Source organism: Hakea prostrata, chromosome 2, assembly GCF_041222555.1.
Source record: "Hakea prostrata isolate BN-2017 chromosome 2, UWA_Hpros_2, whole genome shotgun sequence".
Taxonomy (NCBI): domain Eukaryota; kingdom Viridiplantae; phylum Streptophyta; class Magnoliopsida; order Proteales; family Proteaceae; genus Hakea; species Hakea prostrata.
In genome coordinates this window covers 21,301,661-21,321,826 of record NC_142601.1, presented here as the reverse complement: position 1 = coordinate 21,321,826, position 20,166 = coordinate 21,301,661, and the positions used below count along the sequence as shown (strand labels likewise).

Below are 20,166 nucleotides of genomic sequence, written 5' to 3'. Positions count from 1 at the left end.
ATAGAGAAAAGAATAAAATATTCAAAAGAAAAGGAAGAGGATAAGAAACATTTTTGATAAGTCCATGGGGAAGTCTAAAGTAAAAGCACAAGAAAATCTAGAGGATATGGGATTCTTGCGAGAAATGAAGCACAGAGAAAATCTAGAGAATAATTAACAGACAATGTTCTTTGCAGGGCCCGGCCTCGCGGCCGCCCTCAGAGACAGAAAAGAGAAAGGGCAAACAACGGCGGGAGGAGAGGAATTAGACCTCCAAAAAAAAAATAGAGAATAGTGAACGGAAAAAATGTTTCAAGTCCAATTGAGTAAAGAATAAAATATTAATATTCCGAGTCACTAAAAAGAAGTAAATATTCATGTTCCAATTTCAAAGGTAATTTCTAATTCACATGCTTTGCTTTTTAGTCCCACATCGAAAAACTCCCAAAATGTTTGCCTCTTTACAAATTAAGCTCTACATTTTAATTATCAATTGCTCGAACTCAATAGCGTGAGCTTGTAACCAAGTGGGGCATCAAGGTGATTGAATGTTGGTTCAACTCTTGTTGGGCTGGGTTGGTAGGTGCAACAACCGGTCTACCCGGTCTAAGTTGGGAGTTGAGCTTTGTAGCTTGGGTGAAGGCTTAGGCTTCAGGGTTCCTAAAGTGGAGGGTAATGCGCCAAGGCTGGCTCACAGAGCAGCGAAAACCTCTCGCTCTTAACGGTGGAAGGATAACAAATCGATGTACCTTCAACCCATGATGCCCCAAGAGGATGGTCCCAATCGGACAATCACCTTTTTATACTCAACAACAATGATATACAAGTCATTTATATTTCTTCCATCAAATGGATCAAAACTTGAATCCATGTCAAGTCTCTTCATCTCCTCTTATTTTTGACATGTAGAAAGAGGCCGCCCCTCCATTTGACATTTTTTTCTTTTTTTTTGTGGGTAGAAAGATTATAACTTTATTCAAAGGGCAAAGCCGAGGAAGGCGAAACAAGATTAGCCAACTAGGGAGTGAAAATGGGCCATACATTCACCCCCATAAGCGATTGGCTCTCCAGGCTAGGTAGTCAGTTGACATCCTTAGGAATAAAACAGAACTTACAAAAGGAAATTTTGGATTGCAAATAGAGGATATCAGCAATAATTGGTTCCAAAACTGTGGGTCTTGGTCGCGTCGGATGTTGAACAAGGTCAACCACTTCCTTGTAGTCTAACTCGACAAAAACTTTGTCCAAGTCTTCAACCAAGCCATATAGACGTAGAGTGTCCATGGGGCTCTTTCAGATACTGCTGTGAGAATCCTCCCTTCATGGTCCCTTATGACCAGGACCAAACCCATTAAAGTTTTATCCTTGTTGTGTGTTGCATCAATATTGATTTTAAAATATCCTCATGGTGGTTTCTCCCAACTGAGTAGGCACCTGCTGTGTGAAGAGGAAAGGGTGTAGTCATGGTGGTTCCATCAAGTGGTCCTTCAATGTGTTGAATGGGCTTCTGGGCTTTCTAGAACTCTTGATGGGCTGCATGTGCCTTTTCGGCTACTTTAATTGGTGACCAAGTATGATTTCCAAAAGTTTGATTATTACGTGCAATCCATATGAACCAACATATGAAAGCACATAATCTGTAGAAACGTTGTTGCTCTTCCTTCCCCCTAGGTGCTGCAGTTTGAAGATTCTCTAACCATTTGTCAAATTGAAGAGTTGGATTTGTTGGAGGAACATGGTTTAAAGTGCTAGCGAACCACACCACACTTGCAAAAGAACAATCTAGCAATAGATGGGTAAAATCTTCATCCTTGTTACACCCTCTACAACATGCAGCTTCCACTAGTACCTTCCTCTGATGTAAGTTAACCGCAGTAGGTAGTCCATCAGCACAAGCTCTCCACAAAAAGAGCCTAATTACATGAAGGGTACGTATGCTCCATATACCTTTCCACACTTTCTTCTTTACTAGTGGCTGAGGTTTATACTTCTTATTCCTTCCGCATCCATGGGATGAAGGAAAGCAATAAGCATATCTTCACACCATCTTCTGTTTTCTGGGTCTATTAAATCAATACCCAATTTAAATCGCAGTTACTTGGCAGTGGATGTTGAATTTTGCCCTTCGGGAGGCTTGGCACCCATTTATCAAATCATATGTGTACTTTATCACCATTCTCCACCTTCCAAATTATATTCTCCTCTAGTATTTTTTTTCCCTTTGCAAATGCTTCTCCATGCCCATGATGGCTGCTATCCAAGAGAGGATTCAAGAAATTTTGTATGTGGAAAATAGATTGCCTTTGTAAACTTAGCCCATAAACTTTCAGGGTGTTGCCATAATCAGTGTGCCACCTTTGTTAGGAGTGCTAAATTCTGCCTTTTTGAGTCCCTAAATCCAAGATCACCCCGCTCTTTGGATAGGCACAATCTATCCCAAGATACCTAGTGTATCTTGGATTTACCTTCATCTTCTCCCAAAAAGAAAGATGTTGAACTTTTCCTCATTTCTGTGCATTGTTGAGGGGATTTTAAAATGAGAGCCCATGAATTGAGGTAAAGCGAAGGCCACAGATTTCAGCAATGTTTCTTTTCCTGCTAAGGATAATAACTTGAATTTCCAACTCTCCATCTTAGATTGAACTCACTCCATTAAATATGAGAAGGTTTTGGTCTTGGAGCCGCCAATTTCCGGGGTAGGCCTAGATATTTCATTGGTTCTTTTTTGTAAGCAAGGTAAGTTAAATTGCCGAAATTTGGCGGTTTTGGTTCATGGCGAACTGAAACCAGAACCGAAACTTGACCTAGCGAGATATAGCTGATTTTTCGGCGATATCTTGCTATTTCTCGTTGATTTTCGTGATATATCGCGATATATTAGCAAAACATCGATAACTTTGCCGATTTGTTGGGATTCTTAGCGATTTCTTGCAATTTTTAGGCGATTTCTCTTGCGATTCTACAACAAAATCTTTAGGATCAATGGACAATCTTACCAATTTTGTCCCAATGATTCAAGACTCAAAAGGTAATGTGCTAAATGTGATTAGGGAGGAGAATCTTCATAGAATAATTTCTGAAAATAATTCAAATTAGGAAGACATTTTATAGCAAAATCTTCAATTAATGACCAATCTTACCAATTATATTCTAGTGATTTAGGCCTCAATAGTCAACATGCCAAATGTGGTTAGGGAAGAGTTTATACATGAAATAATTTATGGAAACAATTTAAATTATGAAGTTATTGGGTAAGATTGCTCATTAATTGAAGATTTTGCTAAACTTAGCATAGAGTTTCTTTTCTCTCAACATTTGCAATGTGAAGTTCAGGTGCTTCACATGCTCTTCTTTGTTCTTTGAGTAAATCAAGATGTCATCGATGAAAACGATTACAAACTTATCGAGCACATCATGAAATACTCGGTTCATGAGGTCCATGAACACTGCAGGAGCATTGGTCAAGCCAAAAGGCATAACTTTAATTCATAATGTACATACCTTGTTCTGAACGCTGTCTTTAAGATATCACTTGACTTCACTTTCAACTGATGATACCTAGACCTCAAGTCAATCTTTGAGAACACAGCCGCGCCTTTCAACTAATCAAACAGGTCATCAATATGGGGCAGCGGGTATCTATTCTTGATCGTCAACTTGTTCAACTCCCGGTAGTCAATGTACAGACGCATACTACCGTATTTCTTCTTAACGAACAAGACCGGAGCTCCCCAGGGCGATACACTTGGCTGCACAAATCCTCTATCCAGGAGTTCATTCAGCTGTGTTTGCAACTCCTCTAGCTCGGTAGGCGCCATCCTATATGGAGCCTTAGACACCGGAGATGCTCCAGGAGTCAAGTCTATGGAAAACTCAACCTCTCTATCAGGGGGTAGTCCTGATAGATCGTCTGGGAACACATCAACAAAGTTACAAGCAACCCTTACATCTTCAAGTCTCTTCCCTTCTTTGACCTTGCTTCCAGGTGAAGCATCTTCCACCAAAGTGTGGACTTGCATCAACGCAGTCAAAGTCTTCTTGCTCACTCTTCCCTTCTGGCCTTGGAACTCGAAACTGAATTCCCTTCCAATCGAAACTGAATCTTCTTCGAAGAGCACAAGATCACAGCGTTGTAGGATGTCAACCAATCAATTCCCAAGATGACGTCGAAATCCCTCATATCAAACAACACCAGATTTGCCTTCAAGTTCAAACTGCAAACAAAAACAAGACATTCCTCTAACACTTTATCTAGTTTAACAGCAAACCCATCAGGGGTACAAATTGACAAACAACTAGATAAACATCTGGGTGCTAGGTTAGTCTTCATAGCAAAAGTAGATGAAATGAATGAATGAGATGCACCCGTATCAAACAACACAATTGCTGGAAAAGAAGCGACTAACAATGTACCTATTACAACTTCATGGCAAGGGTCCTACTCAGTACCAGAGATGCTAAATACTCTGGCAGAAGGAGGGGGAGGGGCGGGAACAGGAGCTGGAGCGCCTCTCATGATAGGAGCAGATACACCAGGCAAGGTAGACTTCTTCGGACACAAGCGAGAAAAATGTTCGGGCTGCTTGCAAAGGAAGCACACAAGGTCTCTCTGTCCAACAAAAGTGTCTGCCAAAGGGGGTCTCTGAAAAGCAGGCCGAGGGTGAACCATACCAGGCCGAGAAGGTTGCACAAATCCCGTAGGTCGAGCTTCACTAGGTTGGCCACGAGGACCCACATGAGTAGCATTGGAACTCTGACCCACACAACTAGGCTGGAAGGCAGGAGTGGGATATGGTGAAGGCCTCACAAACTGACACTCGGTGCGATCCACAAGACCGGGATGCCTAGGCTGCCAAGGCCTCTAAACACGCGCGTTTTCTCTTTCAGTAACGGGCATAATTGGGGATTTGGTCCGAAACTGATCTTCCGATGCTCCGATTGGCATGAAACTTGAAGGGCATGATTAAGGAAATATGGGGACACTACCCACCAAAAATTATCACAATCCAACGGTCCAATTGTGAATACCCAAATTGAAACCCTATGTTTTATATGCTAAACATCACACATTGAATTGGAATTGCTTGCAATAGTAAGAATTGATGGGGAATCAATTAAGGGGATGACAAGATTAAATTAGGATCATGAATCAATAGTAATTCAATCTAGCATACATCTACACTTCAAATTGAACTAAAGAATAGGTTGAAATGAAAGGAATCATGGGATTGTAATGTAGGTGAACATAATCATAGCAAGAATGAATTGAGATTGATGGAAATGAATGAGGAAGCTCATGGCCAAGTGTTTGCAAGGTTGCAGCACTTCAACCATGGTCCAAAGATCATAAATTTATAGAAGATTGAGTAGATTAGAAGAAGAATAAGAGGAATCATACCTTGAGTTGATGATTGAAATGGAAAACCAATGATAGGAGTCAAGGATCTTCACAAACACTAAGAAAGGGTCAAGAGAGTGTCACTCCTCGTTCTCTGGAGTGCCAATGATTGGGGTAGACCTTGATTCACGAGTTCCAAAAAGGTAAGGTCAAAATGGTAAGCAATTTTATAAATTTTCAAATTTCATAACTGCTGGTCGACTGGTCGTCGACCAAGCAATCGACCAAGGCTGACAGCAACCTTACAACAGGTATTTGGAAGGCCAGACTAATCCAAATTGAGTTGGGTTTTCTCCTACAAGTCAATCAACAAGTCTAGTTTCAAGAAATACCTTCGGATTGAGCACGGGGGTTCAATAGGTGCATCAACTAATTCAATCTTCTTTGATGCGCAGATTTTCACTAAACACTGACAATGTGCTCAAGCAAGGGGCATCATTGTCAATGTCCATAGGCTCTGGATCAAGCATCGAATCTTCAATTAAGAGGGCCCACAAGTCTCTTCTACCTCCACTTCGGGTCTTCGTACCTACAACAGTACAAAATCCGGGCCAAGTCAAGGTTAGGATAAGGCCGGATTTTACACTAGATGCATTCATATATTTGCATAACATTCATTACGTATATGGCAAATAACATTCATTACATATATGCTTACTTTGATCTGTTGTCGATATGTATATGAGAAGTGTTTTCCTTACTGAGTTCGTCGGAACTCATTCCTTTTTTTTGTATGTTACATTATATTATATTATACAGATGGGTTTACCGAATCAAGAGAGGTTCCGTATGACTAGAGCAACTTCTATGAAGAGAATGTGGTACCGTCAGTGGGAGAGGGAGATGTATGTCATAAAACTTCTTGCGGATGGATGGAGTGCGCTTATAGCACCCATTGACGACAAAAGGAGACAGGTCGCTCAACATTTTGAGAAGTCTTTGGAGAAAAGCTGGAGAACTCCCTATATTGTTAAAACTGAAGCAAAGGCTATAGCCCAGGAGCGAGTTACTGGAATAAAACTGCTTTAGTTTATATATTGCTTCAGCTGAGCTCAATAAATTTTGGAACTTGATTTCTTTCATTCTTCTTTTTGATTCATTCCTTTGGAGTATTTGGACTCTTGTAATCCTTTTTAATTAATTATTCGAACTTGTTCCTTCTTATGATTATTATTACTTGCATTTATTATTGATGATAAAATCGTGGATCCTGTGACTGATCACACCCACGGGTTGCCGGGCGGAACCGATACCGGTAAGTGGGGTGTGACAACAAAAGCCTCCAAGGATGTCCTTGTCGCACAATGGGGAGAGGTCCATATTACTAAAAGATAGGTTTCCCACAATTAGAGGAGACAGGTGGATGAGACATGATGGGGTTATCTAGGCTCTTAAGAAAAATTGGTGATCCCTAGTTTGAAGGGTCGAAAACAGTAGATGAAGGGGAAGAAGAGAATGGCTGAGGAAGGGGGAAGGTAGGAATGAGTAAGGGTGGGCTAGATGTTTGGGGAGAAATATGTGCTTGGGTTGGAGGGATTAGAAAGGGCTTAGGTGAAGTGGGAAAAGGGAGTGAGGATTTAGGCCCACTTAAGAGGGAATCATACCGATGATAGTCGGGGTTTGGTTTAGGTTGAGACAAAGTTTGGCATTGGGTTAGAGGCTGGGAGTGGGCTAAGGTGATAGCAAAGGAGGGGGATTAAGAGAGGGTGGGTAGTTAGTGATAAGGCCTAAGAAAGTGGTTGTGAGGTTTAAGGGATGGGCTCAAACAGGGTGAAGGTGGGGGCCCCATTAGGGAGAGAAGGTTGGATAATTCTTCATTTAGGGGGGGGGGTGTTGGTGGCGGGGACCAATTGAGGAGATCGAGTGGTGAAGTAAGTGGTTTGGAGGGATAGAGGTAGGATCTGGATGAAGCAAGGAGGTAGGGGGTAGAGGAGGTTAGTAAATTGTTTATCGCAAAAGAGGTACGCAAGTTAGGGAGGGTTGAGCATATAGGACTAGCACTTAGGATGGAAGGTAGGGAAGGATTACAAGAGCTAGTCGTATGTGTTAACTTAGGCAGTAGGGTTTCCATATTAGGCATGGAGGAGGAACAAGGGATAGCTTTAATGAAAGAGGGGTTTTCCCCACTCAGTAAGGCAAGAGCACAACAATAGCATTGGCGACGACAACACTATTGATTTTGCAGGAGGGTTAGAAATTCTAGGGAGGCATCAAGACAATGATTGGCGTTGATGTAGTGGCAACATTATCAAGGAAAAACAAGACAACAAAGAGCCTTCAAGCCTAATATTGGGAATAACAGTTGCAAAGGAGGGGTTTGATATCTTACCAATGACAATTGCGATGTTTGATGGTGCAAGCGTCGATTTGAAACTTTTAGAAGATGTATGGAATTAACCATGGTTATAGGGCTAGTGAGGGTGTGGAATTAATCATTGCAACATCTGTAGCTATAAAGCAGGTATCAGGTCAAATGGAGGGGCGGCCTTTTTCTACATGTCATGCATGAATTAAGAAGAGATGCAAAAAAGGTGATTGTTTGATTGGGACCATCTCTTGGGGCACCTGGGCTGATAGTACGTCGATTTGTTATCCTTCCACCATCAAGAGCGAGAGGTTCTCGCTGCTCTGTGAAGCCAGCCTGGCGCATTACCCTCCACTCTAGGAACCATGAAGCTTAGGCCTTCACCCAAACTACAAAGTTCAACTCCTAACTTGGAGAGGGGCAAACCGGTTGTTGCACCTATCAACCCAACCCAACAAGAGTTGAACCAACATTCAATCACCTTAATGCCCCACTTGGTTACAAGCTCACATTACTGAGCTCGGCAATTGATGATTGTACAGCTTAGATTTGATAGAGAGGCAAACATTTTGTGAGTTTTTCGATGTGGGACTAAAAAGCAAAGCATGTGAATTAGAAATTACCTTCTAAATGATGACCTTGGAAATTGGAAATTGGAACATGAATATTTTACTTTTTTATAATGACTCAATCGGGACATGAATATTTTATTCTTAACTCGATTGGACTTGAAAGTTATTTCTAAACAATAGCCATTTTTTCTGTTCACGATTCTCTAGATTTGTTTTTTATGCTTTTACTTCTAGACTTCCCCATGAACTTATCAAAAAGGTTTCTGATCTCCTTTTTCTTATCCAGTTTTATCTTCTTCCTTGTCTTTTGAGTGTTTTATTATTTTCTCTATTGGATTTAGTAGTTACTATTTTTCCAATTCATGATTGTTAAAATTCTTTTTTCCTTTTTGACTTTGCCATGAACTCTGGTGAAAGTTTTTTGTTTTTTTTTTAATAACAAATTACCCTAGCAGTTAAAATACTAAATTACCCTCAATTAAAATCATTGTTAAGAACCAAAATGATATAGTTAAAACCCAAATTATCTTTAATTATTAAAAGCCCAACTTACCCTCTTTTTTTATTAAAAAATAATAATAATAATAATTTAACGATAAAAGTTAAACTTAACCGAGAAAGTTAACAGAGGGAAGGTGTTTGATATATTTGCCAGGTAAGAGGGGATGTAAGTGATTATCCAACTAAGAGGGGGTGTAAGTGCTATTTGTCTAGCTAAGAGGGGAGGTAAGTGATATTTACCCTTTTTTTTTGTATGAAATTGAAAAGCTTCATTCATGAACTGGAAGGAAAATACAGACACAACAAAGAAAAGAAAGAAATACAAAAGATAAATGCATGAAAACACAAGGTTCGATCCGAACCAGGGAATTGAAAGTGACCAAATGTCATACATGCAATAGACAAGGTCATCCAGGCTAAGGAATGGGTCGAGCCCAATCCCTTAGGGACTGTTTGGTTACATGAATCCAGAGATTTCAAATTTCTAGATTCACAAATGGGAGATTTATATCTATTTGGTTGTGTGAATCTTTGGATTTATGAAATCTAGAGATTCACCTTTTTACACTAAAAACGCGAATCTCTAGATTTATGGGTATGAGGTGAAATCCAGAGATTTCATCCCTACTATAAAAGCATTAAACATTTGAACCATGACTCCATAAATGTTTTTCTAGGATGAAACTACAAATTTCATTCAAAAAAATTCAAGCTAACCAAACAGTTAATTTTATGAACCATGACTCCATAGATTTGAAATCTATGGATTTGAAATCTCTAGATTTTTGAAATCTTCAAACTCAAATAACCAAACATGCCCTTAGAAAAGTGGTTGTAACAACCACAACAACAATTACGCACAAGGAACACAACATACATATCCTCCATCACAAACGCCCAAAGAGGCGACACGTTTGTGGTATAGACACGCCACAAGGGCGGAAACACACTCCACAATGGCGGAGAGATAACATGCCTCAAGGCCGTAAACAACAGCCATGGCCAAGACCCACCGGCGGAGACCAGCAACACGAAACTCTCGCAGTAGCAAAGCTTCCAGATCCATGGGAGATACTTCCAGCTCTGGCATAAAACCTTCAAAGTTGCGGAATGCACTACTAGATTTCGCATCTACCTGAACTTTTTTTTTTTTTTTGTCCTTCTCTAAACCGTTCACGGGAGAGAGGGAGGTGAGGGAGTAGAACAGGGGTGGGGGTGGAGATGGACAAGGCAAACAGAGAGGCGGAAAGAGCAGACAGGGGTGTCCCACCGATTGGAGAAAAAGAGAAATCAGAGAAAGAGAGAGCCGAATAGAGTGGGAAACTGAGAGTTTCTTTTTTCTTTTTTTTGTTTTCTATTTGTTTTTTCTTCCTCTCTAAACCGGTCACGGGAGAGAGGGAGAGAGGGAGGTAAGGCAGCAAAACAGGGGTGGGGGTGGAGATGGAGAAGGCAAATAGAGAGGCGGCCAAGTATCCTACAGCTTCTAAAATGCTGAAATCAACTTCCATCAAAGTAAAATAAAATAAAATTTTCTTATAAAAAGAAAAAACTGAAATAAAAAACTAAGCCTACAACTTTTAAGACATTGATATGGGCTACTTAAGGAAAGAACATTACAAGCAAGATATAGTTTCTTGATTTATATAAATAGTCCAGCTTGCGTGAACAAGTTCAATAACAACATGAGATTAATTAGAAATTTCATAGGAAAAATTATCTCAATATATGCTGCTTCTAATGTTTAATTCTTGAAGTTCCCCATTATTAATATCTTGAGAGTAGTAAGTATAAATTGATTTCAGCCTCTCTTTTTTTCTTCCTTTTTCTGGTTCCTCTTTTTAAGAAGTTGATTTTAGTATTAAGAAGATGATGATAGTTTGGCGGCACAAGTAGTAAATTTGAACTAGATAATATGAACCGATTGAAGTTGAAAGTACAAAAAACAGTTGGATTAGGAAAATATAGGGTTAACTTGGATAGTTAAACATATCAAGGGAGAAGAAGAGGTGAGAGTTTAGTTTATTGGGGGAACCAGATGTGAAAGTTTGAGTAAGGGAATTTTAGTCAATAGAGTTGAAGTAGAGAGGAATGGCATAAATTTGCTCTAAATTTTAAAATCCTTCTTCTCCCTTTTTTTATTTTTTGGAAATTGTTAGTTCTATATTAAGGGGTGCGGACTATTACATATTGTTGATACGGAATCTCGCTCGTCCTTCCCTGTCATGAACCTGCAAGATACGAGCTTGACCTTGGGGGGTCGAGGTACGTCTCCGACGAACAAGTCAGTACCAATAATATGATCTCAACTATTCAATGGAGAACTCAAGTAATTGATCACACAAAGTATGAATACCTACCTCATAGTGTTTACCTGAGGTGTTTATATAGAGTATGGTAATAGAGTTATATTGGGAATATGACTCTAATGAGAGTTGCCATAGGAGATAACTCTTTAGGAGAGTTCTCTTACCTAACTAGAACTCCTCTGTGGTCGTTGGTTGGTAGGACTCTATCCTTGTGAGGTTACCTCACCCTGTTAGGTGGATGCTATTTATCACTCTTGTCGGTCCTACCATGAACCGCCTGGTCGAACTTCACTAAGTACTGAACCTGGTTGGATCGCTCAACTGCTGGTTCAGACCGGGAGCTATAGAATGACCATTTTAGTCATTAACACATATACTACTAGGAGCATCAAACTTGTGACTTCAACCTCTTCATTAAGAGGCGCCGGTCATTATCGACCTAGCAATCCTTTGAATAAAATCCTTCTTTTTCTTATGACTCTGCCAAGTCAAAAACACTTCAACTCTCAATTAAAAATAGAAGGTTGTGGCACTAAAAACTGGTACATGGAGCCAACATCCAATGAATGGTTTAGATCCGTGCCACATGTCCAAATTCCTCATACACGCCCTCCTGGAATTTCACATGATTCATTCTCTTCTCTAACATGGGCCCATTGATGAGTTTAAAAAGGTGATTGCTTAATTGGGATCATCTCTTGGGTACTATGGGTTGAAGATACAGTGGTTTGTTATCCTTCCACCGTCAAGAGCGGGAGGTTCTCACTGCTCTATGAAACCAGCCTAACGCATTACCCTCCATCCCACATGTCCAAACTCCTCATACAAGTATCTAGGGAAACCCTTATGGAATTTCACATGATTCATCCTCTTCTATAACATTGGCCCATTGATAAGTTTAAAAAGGTGATTGTTCAATTGGGATCATCTTTTGGGGTACTATGGATTGAAGGTGCATTAGCTTGTTATCCTTCCACTGTCAAGAGCGGGAGGTTCTCACTACTCTGTGAAACCAGCCTGACCCATCACCCTCCATCATACATGTCCAAACTCCTCATACACGTATCTAGGGAATCCCTTCTGAAATTTCACATGATTCATCCTCTTCTATAACATGGGCCCATTGATGAGTTTAAAAAGTTCATTGTTCAATTGGGATCATCTTTTGGGGTACTACGGATTGAAGGTGCATTAGCTTGTTATCCATCCACTGTCAAGAGCGGGAGGTTCTCACTACTCTGTGAAACCAACCTGACCCATTACCCTCCATCCTACATGTCCAAACTCCTCATACACGTATCTAGGGAAACCCTTCTAGAATTTCACATGATTCATCCTCTTCTATAACATGGGCCCATTGATGAGTTTAAAAAGGTGATCGTTCAATTAGGATCATCTCTTGGGGTACTACGGATTGAAGGTGCATTGGCTTGTTATCCTTCCTCCATCAAGAGTGGGAGGTTCTCGCTGCTCTGTGAAACCAGCCTGACGCATTGCCCTCCATCCCACATGTCCAAACTTCTAATACACATATCTGGCAAAACCTTCCTTGGATTTCACATGATTCATCCTCTTCTATAACATGGGTTCATTGATGAGTATAAAAAGGTGATCGTTTAGTTGAGATCATCTCTTGGGGTACTGTGGGTTGAAGGTATATTGTCTTGTTATCCTTCCACCGTCAAGAGCGGGAGGTTCTCGCTGCTTTCTGAAACCAATCCTGACGCCTTACCCTCAACTTTAGGAACCACGAAATTTATGCTTTCGCTCAAGCCACATAGCTCAACTCCCGATTTGGACCAAACAAACCAATTTTAGGACCTTCAAACTCGACATAACAAGGGTTGAGACAATGTTCAATCACTTTGAAGCCCCGCTTGGTTACAATCTCATGTTATAAAGCTCTGCAATTGATGGTTGTAAAGCTTAGATCTATGAAGAGGCAAACATTTTGAAAGTTTTATGATGTAGGACTAAAGATAAAGGCATAGGAATTAGAATTACTTTTTAAAACGTGGACTGAAGAGTAAAGCATGGAAGATGATTATTTTATCTTTAAAATTACCTTCTAAATCATGACTCTCATACATAAATATTTTATTCTCTCTTGATGAATAAATGAATCATTGACCCAAAAAAGGGAAAAAGAGGGGGGGGGGGGAGAGAGAAGGGAAGCCCGCTAAAACAAAGAAAATACATGCTCAACAAAAGGCAATAAGTTTCTCTTGCAACCATCATAGAGAGTGTATACTTTGAACTAAAGGAAAATTGTAAAACTGGGTAAAATAATCTTAGTTTTTCTCTCCCTTCTTTTTCTTCTTCTTTTTTAGAGATTTGAAATCACAAGAAAATATCCATAGCTTAAATGCCACTTGGTAATACAATTCATTCTCCTGTAACCATCGTGGTCCAAGACATACGAAAAGGTAGGGGTTTCAATCACAGATGTAACAACCCTCATAATTCTAACCTAGGATCCGTATTGCAGGTCCGATAACCCGAAAGTCCAGCAATAATAACTTGTGGAGTATCCGGATTGAAGTCCATTATCCATACCCTGAGTCCATGGATATGGATTCTGCTAATGAAGAACCTGCCTTCTTGGGAAAGTGGATCACGAATCAGATTCAGGGTGTGTTTGAAGATGTCCGAAACCAAAGTAACAACTCCCCACATGTTGTATAGGGTTAGGTTTGAGTTGGGGATCAACCCTTTGAGCAAAGCACCCAAGTCCTAAAAAGTACTAGGGGGTGGTTGCTTAAGGCGGTTGATTGACCAATCAACCGCCCCAAGCAACCGCTAGGTCTGCTTGCGGGATTTTTACCCTAATATTCCCCCAGTCCTATATATAGCAAACCCCGACATTTTTACGCATTATTCTATTCGGGATTTTTGTTATGGACAGTTAGGAGGCAGAGAACACGTGCTGGAAGGTAAGAGAAGCATAGTTTGTGAAGAAGATCCAAGCCTTTGTCAGATTTGCAAGTCAAGCGGAGGTAAGTGATCCCACACTCTCTATATTCTTTCCTCATCCCTTTGAATGGTGTGGATCTACTTCCCCTTGGCTTGATGGTTAGTTTTGTGTTGATTCTATTCCCCATCATTGATTTTGATTAGATCCTATTAAAAAATGGATTCTTGCATTCAAATTAAGGATAGATTTAATTGAAGGAGATGATTTGAATATTGAATCATTAGAATTTTAGGGTCTTGTTTCGTGCTTGTGTTGTAGGCTCCTTAAGGACGAAATTCAGATTTAAATCTTCCCGAAATTGGATTAAAATTAAGAGATCAAAAGTCGAAATTTCAGACTTAGAAGTAGTCTGGAATAGGGGCGGTCGCTTGACCTAGCCAACTGCCCCAAGCGACATGCTGGGTCACAGTAGCTTTGTGAAGTTGGTCTTTGCTCTGATTTGACTCATGTCTTATATATATATATTTTTGCAACTCTATATTTAAATGATCGCTGAGGTTCTCTGGAATTGTTGTGGGTGAGGTCTACTTGCATTTTAGTAAGCTTTTACATATTTACAGGTAAGGACACATTCTTATATATATATGCAATGATATGTTTTATAATGAACTATTTAATTCTTACATGTATCATTGCTCTTATAACTTGTTGTAGTTGTATATTTCATTAATTAGTAGTTGAATGTATGTTGCAAATGATGTTATGTGAAGTTTATTACTTTGTGATATAGGATTAATGGTTATGCTATAATGGTTGATGAAGTGATGTAATTATGATGGAAGGGTATCCATTGCTTGGGATATCAGAGGGTTGTGGTATGGGACACATGCTTACTGATGCCCAGCACTACTATAATTATTGGATGACATATCTAGGGAGTCTAGATTGCATGGCTAGGTACCCTTACATGCTACTACTATTTTGGTAGGGGAATTGAAGCCGAATGACCTGTGATAATACGTAATGTGACTCTGTTTCATCCTACAGTGGTAACCAGTCCATGTGGAGATTCAATAGTCCACTGTTGATCATGCATTGGTAGAGTTGCATATGTTAGGGTTTGGGCTTATAGATATCCAAGGAGCGGTCGGAAGTCGTGAGGGGTCATGAGAGCATCCACTTCAACAATATGTGGATGACCATAGGGTTAAGGAATGGAGTCCAACAGCGGTAGCCCATTCATGAGAGTTCTCATTCCTAAGTAGGGAAAAATACTGAATAGAGTTGGTTGGTGCCATAGGGGAAGTATATGGACTACATGTAGTATGTTACCGTATGACCTTGCATTGAATTAGAAACTCCGACATGCGCCAGTACTTATGCCAATGGTCATGGTAAGAGATTGTTGACCTAAACCCCCATCCATGGTTGATTTACGAGGACTGAACCCCTTTACTCGGGATCCTAAAAGAGGTAACCAATCTGTGATGGATCAGAGTGACTAGACCTACCCAGAGAAGGGCTGGTGTTATATCTTAAAGCATGTCAACCATGTAGAGACTTGCATAGTTAGATTCTAGATGCATTCATATATTTGCATAACATTCATTACATATATGGCAAATAACATTCATTACATATATGCTTACTTTGATCTATTGTCAATATGTGTGTGAGAAGTGTTTTCCTTACTGAGTTCATTCGAACTCATTCCTTTTTTTTGTATGTTACATTATATTATATTATACATATGGGTTTATTGAATCAGGAGAGGTTCTGTATGACTAGAGCAACTCCTATGAAGAGAATGTGGTACCGTCAGTGGGAGAGGGAGATGTATGTCATGAAACTTGCTACGGATGGATGGAGTGAGCTTATAGCACCCATTGACGACAGAAGGAGACAGATCGCTCAGCAATTTGAGAAGTCTTTGGAGCAAAGCTGAAGAACTCCCTATATTGTTAAAACTGAAGCAAAGGCTATAGCCTAGGAGCGAGTTACTAGAATAAAACTACTTTAGTATATTTATTGCTTCCGCTGAACTCGATAAATTTTGGAACTTGATTTCTTTCATTCTTCTTTTCGATTCATTCCTGTAGAGTATTTGGACTCCTGTAATCCTTTTTAATTAATTATTTGAACTTGTTCTTGCTTATGATTATTATTACTTGCATTTATTATTGATGATAAAATCTTGGATCCTGTGACAGATCGCACCCACGGGTTATCAGGCAAAACCGATACCGCTAGGTGGGGTGTGACAACAGAAGCCTCCAAGGATGTCCTTGTCACAGAATGGGGAGAGGTCCATATTACTTAAAGATAGTTTTCCCACAATCAAAGAAGACTGGTGGATGAGACATGATGGGGTTATCTAGGCTCTTAAGAAAAAATTGGTGATCCCTAGTTTGAAGGGTCAAAAACAGTAAATGAAGGGGAAGAAGAGAATGGCTAAGGGAAGGGGAAAGTAGGAACGAGTAGGGTGGGCTAGATGTTTGGGGAGAAATATGGGCTTGGGTGGGAGGAATTAGAAAGGGCTTAGGTGAAGTGGGGAAAGGGAGTAAGGATTTAGGCCCACTTAAGGGGGAATCATACCTATGATAGTCGGGGTTTGGTTTAGGTTGAGACAAAGTTTGGCGGGGGAATCATACCTATGATAGTCGGGGTTTGGTTTAGGTTGAGACAAAGTTTGGCATTGGCTTAGAGGCTGGGAGTGGGCTAAGGTGATAGGGAAGGAGGGGGATTAAGAGAGGGTGGGTAGTTAGTGATAAGGCCTAAGAAAGTGGTTGTGAGGTTTAAGGGATGGGCTCAAACAGGGTGAAGGTGGGGGCCCCATTAGGGAGAGAAGGTTGGATAATTCTTGAGTTAGAGGGAGGGTGTTGGTGGCGGGGACCAATTGAGGAGATCAAGTGGTGAAGTAAGTGGTTTGGAGGGATAGAGGTAGGATCTGGATGAAGCAAGGAGGTAGGGGGTAGAGGAGGTTAGTAAATTGTTTATTGCAAAAGAGGTACGCAAGCTAGGGATGAGTGTGGAGCATATAGGACTGGGACCTAGGATGGAAGGCAGGGAAGGATTACAAGAGCTAGTCGTATGTGTTAACTTAGGCAAGAGGGTTTCCATATTAGGCATGGACATGGAACAAGGGATAGCTTTAATGAAAGTGGGGTTTTCCCCACTCAGTAAGGTTAGAGCACAACAATAGCATTGGCAACGACAACACTATTGATTCTGCAGGAGGCTTAGAAATTCCAAGGAGGCATCAAGACAATGATTAGCGTTGATGCAGTGGAAACATTATCGAGGAAAAACGTGACAACAAAGAGCCTTCAAGCCTAATATTGGGAATAACAGTTGCAAAGGAGGGGTTTGATATCTTACCAATGACAATTGCGATGTTTGATGGTGCAAGCGTCGATTTGAAGCTTTTAGAAGATGTATGGAATTAACCATGGTTATAGGGCTAGTCGATTTGAAGCTTTTAGAAGATGTATGGAATTAACCATGGTTATAGGGCTAGTGAGGGTGTGGAATTAATCATTGCAACATCTGTAGCTAAAAAGTAGGTATTAGGTCAAATGGAGGGGTGACCTTTTTCTACATGTAATGAATTAAGAAGAGATGCAAAAAAGGTGATTGTTTGATTGGGACCATCTCTTGGGGCACTTGGGCTGATGGTACGTCGATTTGTTATCCTTCCACCATCAAGAGCGAGAGGTTCTCACTGCTCTGTGAAGCCAGCCTGGCGCATTACCCTCCACTCTAGGAACCATGAAGCCTAGGCCTTCACCCAAACTACAAAGTTCAACTCCTAACTTGGAGTGGGCAAACAAGAGTTGAAACAACATTCAATCACCTTAATGCCCCACTTGGTTATAAACTCACTTTACTGAGCTCAGCAATTGATGATTGTAGAGCTTAGATTTGTAAAGAGGCAAACATTTTGTGAGTTTTTCGATGTGGGACTAAAAAGCAAAGCATGTGAATTAGAAATTACCTTCTAAATGATGACCTTGGAAATTGGAACATGAATATTTTACTTTTTTATAATGACTCACTTGGGACATGAATATTTTATTCTTCTTGACCAAAAAATAAAATATATTTTATTCTTAAGTCAATTGGACTTGAAAGTTGTTTCTAAACAATTGCCATTTTTTCTCTTCAAGATTCTCTAGATTTGTTTTTTATGCTTTGACTTTAGACTTCCCCCATGAACTTATCAAAAAGGTTTCTGATATTCTTTTTCTTATACAGTTTTATCTTCTTCCTTTACTTTTGAGTACTTTATTCTTTTCTCTATTGGGTTTAGTAGTTACTATTTTTATTGTTAAATTCAGTTTAACTTTTTGACTTCGCCATTTGTCTATAGGTAGACCATTTTGTTCATGTTTCTATATGTGAAATACCAATATTTGCTCTTAATTCCAGATTTTTGAAATTTTTTTGAAAGACCCTTTTAGCTCTCTTTTCATGTGTAAAATACTAACACTTGCCCCCCTCCCCTTCTGCAATTGATTTTTTAAAATTTCCCTTGAGAGACCTTTGAGGTCCACTTTTCATGTTTAAAATACTAACACTTGACCCCCTTTTCATGTGGTTTCATTTTCTAGTCCCCCAATATTAAATCTTGACTATGCCCGATATCAAAGGTGAACTCTCATTCTAAACTTATGGTGGAAAAGAATGAAAGAAGGACAATTCTCTACCTCAAGGGGTAGAGGATCCCAACTCGTCTGTACTCAATCTTTACCCATATCAAGATAATGTTCCGAGGTATGCTCCACTTTATCAATGCTCAGAAATGGACTTTCTCTTGAATGTGTGATGAAAGACTCTAAGGGAAGCACAATCAGCTACCCATCAAGATAGAGAATCTAGACTCAGGACAAATCTGGTCCTCCATGGGTTGTGGGACCCATCTTTGGTATATGCGGCCGACATCCCACGAACGATTTGGGTTTGTTCCCTCCCGTGAAAGCTCCTCACACATTGTGACCTTCAAAATTTGGAAACCCTCCTTCCCAATTTTACGTAATTCCATCCCCCTTCCTTCGACTCTTCCTACTGACTGATTCAAGATTTTGAGATCAAATGAATAGGTTAAGAAACACTGGAGAGGCAATTCATTATATAACATCAGACCAAGAAGAGGTCAGGATAGGTTTGAAACTGATTGAGTTGCTAGACTATGAAAAGTTTGATAGGAACTATTCAATTCAATAAATTGGTAATGTAAAACGTTTTCAGATTCTCCCTAAATTACATTGGCTAAGGAACTTCTGAATTCCTCATTACTTCTCCAAAAGCTTCCGAAAGTAAACTCTCCTTGTTGGCACAAATCTCCTAGAACCTTCTCAATTTCAGAAAGAGTGAGCTCACAACTTTGATCGGAATTGAAAGGAAACCCTCTTGTCCTAACTGTCAAAAGATCTCCTTGGACACTTAACAGTTCAGATATGTATGAAACTCCATCTCTCCCCTGAGTCTTCTCTCCTTTCTTTCTCTTTCCAATTGTCTTTAAAGCAAATCTTTTTGAGATTACCACCAGTTTGCAAGGAAGTCTGAGCAGAAGAAAGATGATCTGAAGGATGAAACAGAAGCACCAACAAGAGATGACAATGCAGTCAGCAGCAAGCATGTTTGGATCCTCCATGATACAACTGGGATTGTTTGGTGGAGAACAGAAGAAGATGGTTAATAGGAGTTGTTTCTTGTATAGGGATTATTCCTTTCTCCTCTGTAGATGATTTGGGAAGTGTGAAGCAAGAACAATCTTGCCATCTTGGTATTACTTGTACTATTACATTACCCCCAAATCTAAAATCTATCTTTAAAGCTTACAAATAAGTTTTGATAATGTAGTCCAATCTTTTATGAAAAAGAAAAGAAAAGAAAAAAATAAAAATATTTATACACCCCTGGAATTGCAAATGAATAATTTTATAATCTTTAAAATTTATTATATTAGAAACGTCTACATGTCCCTAATCCCATTGAAAACAGAAAAAGACATATTTATCCTTGCTAAATCTTTTTACATATGAGTTGAAAAATGAAGATGTATTTAACCATGGTTCCTCTTCACCCTTCCCTCTTCTGTTGTTCTTTTCCCTTGAAATTCAAAAACGACTTGAAGCTAAAAGAGGATAGTTTGGAAATTTGAAAAATTAATATACTGATTCATCATTTGA

The 20,166-nt window shown here is 39.8% G+C and overlaps 1 protein-coding gene, 3 non-coding genes and 1 pseudogene across 4 annotated transcripts; 1 reads left to right on the top strand and 4 right to left on the bottom strand.

The window, feature by feature from the left end:
• Positions 1-474: 474 nt before the first annotated feature.
• On the top strand, positions 475-779 carry LOC149024033 (signal recognition particle RNA). Its single transcript, XR_016171970.1, has one exon.
• A 7,125-nt stretch (positions 780-7,904) lies between these two features.
• Positions 7,905-8,207, bottom strand: LOC149024032 (signal recognition particle RNA). Its single transcript, XR_016171962.1, has one exon.
• Positions 8,208-12,665: 4,458 nt separating this feature from the next.
• On the bottom strand, positions 12,666-12,969 carry LOC149024031 (signal recognition particle RNA). The gene has a single exon (XR_016171977.1).
• A 4,631-nt stretch (positions 12,970-17,600) lies between these two features.
• LOC149024030 (signal recognition particle RNA) lies at positions 17,601-17,872 on the bottom strand (annotated as a pseudogene).
• Positions 17,873-18,824: 952 nt separating this feature from the next.
• LOC149024029 (uncharacterized) lies at positions 18,825-19,628 on the bottom strand. The gene is made up of 2 exons (XM_089143398.1): positions 19,239-19,628; positions 18,825-19,043 (listed from the first exon to the last, which is right to left on the bottom strand). The coding sequence occupies exons 1-2, from the start codon at positions 19,626-19,628 to the stop codon at positions 18,825-18,827; spliced, it is 609 nt and encodes a 202-aa protein (XP_088999524.1).
• Positions 19,629-20,166: the final 538 nt, after the last annotated feature.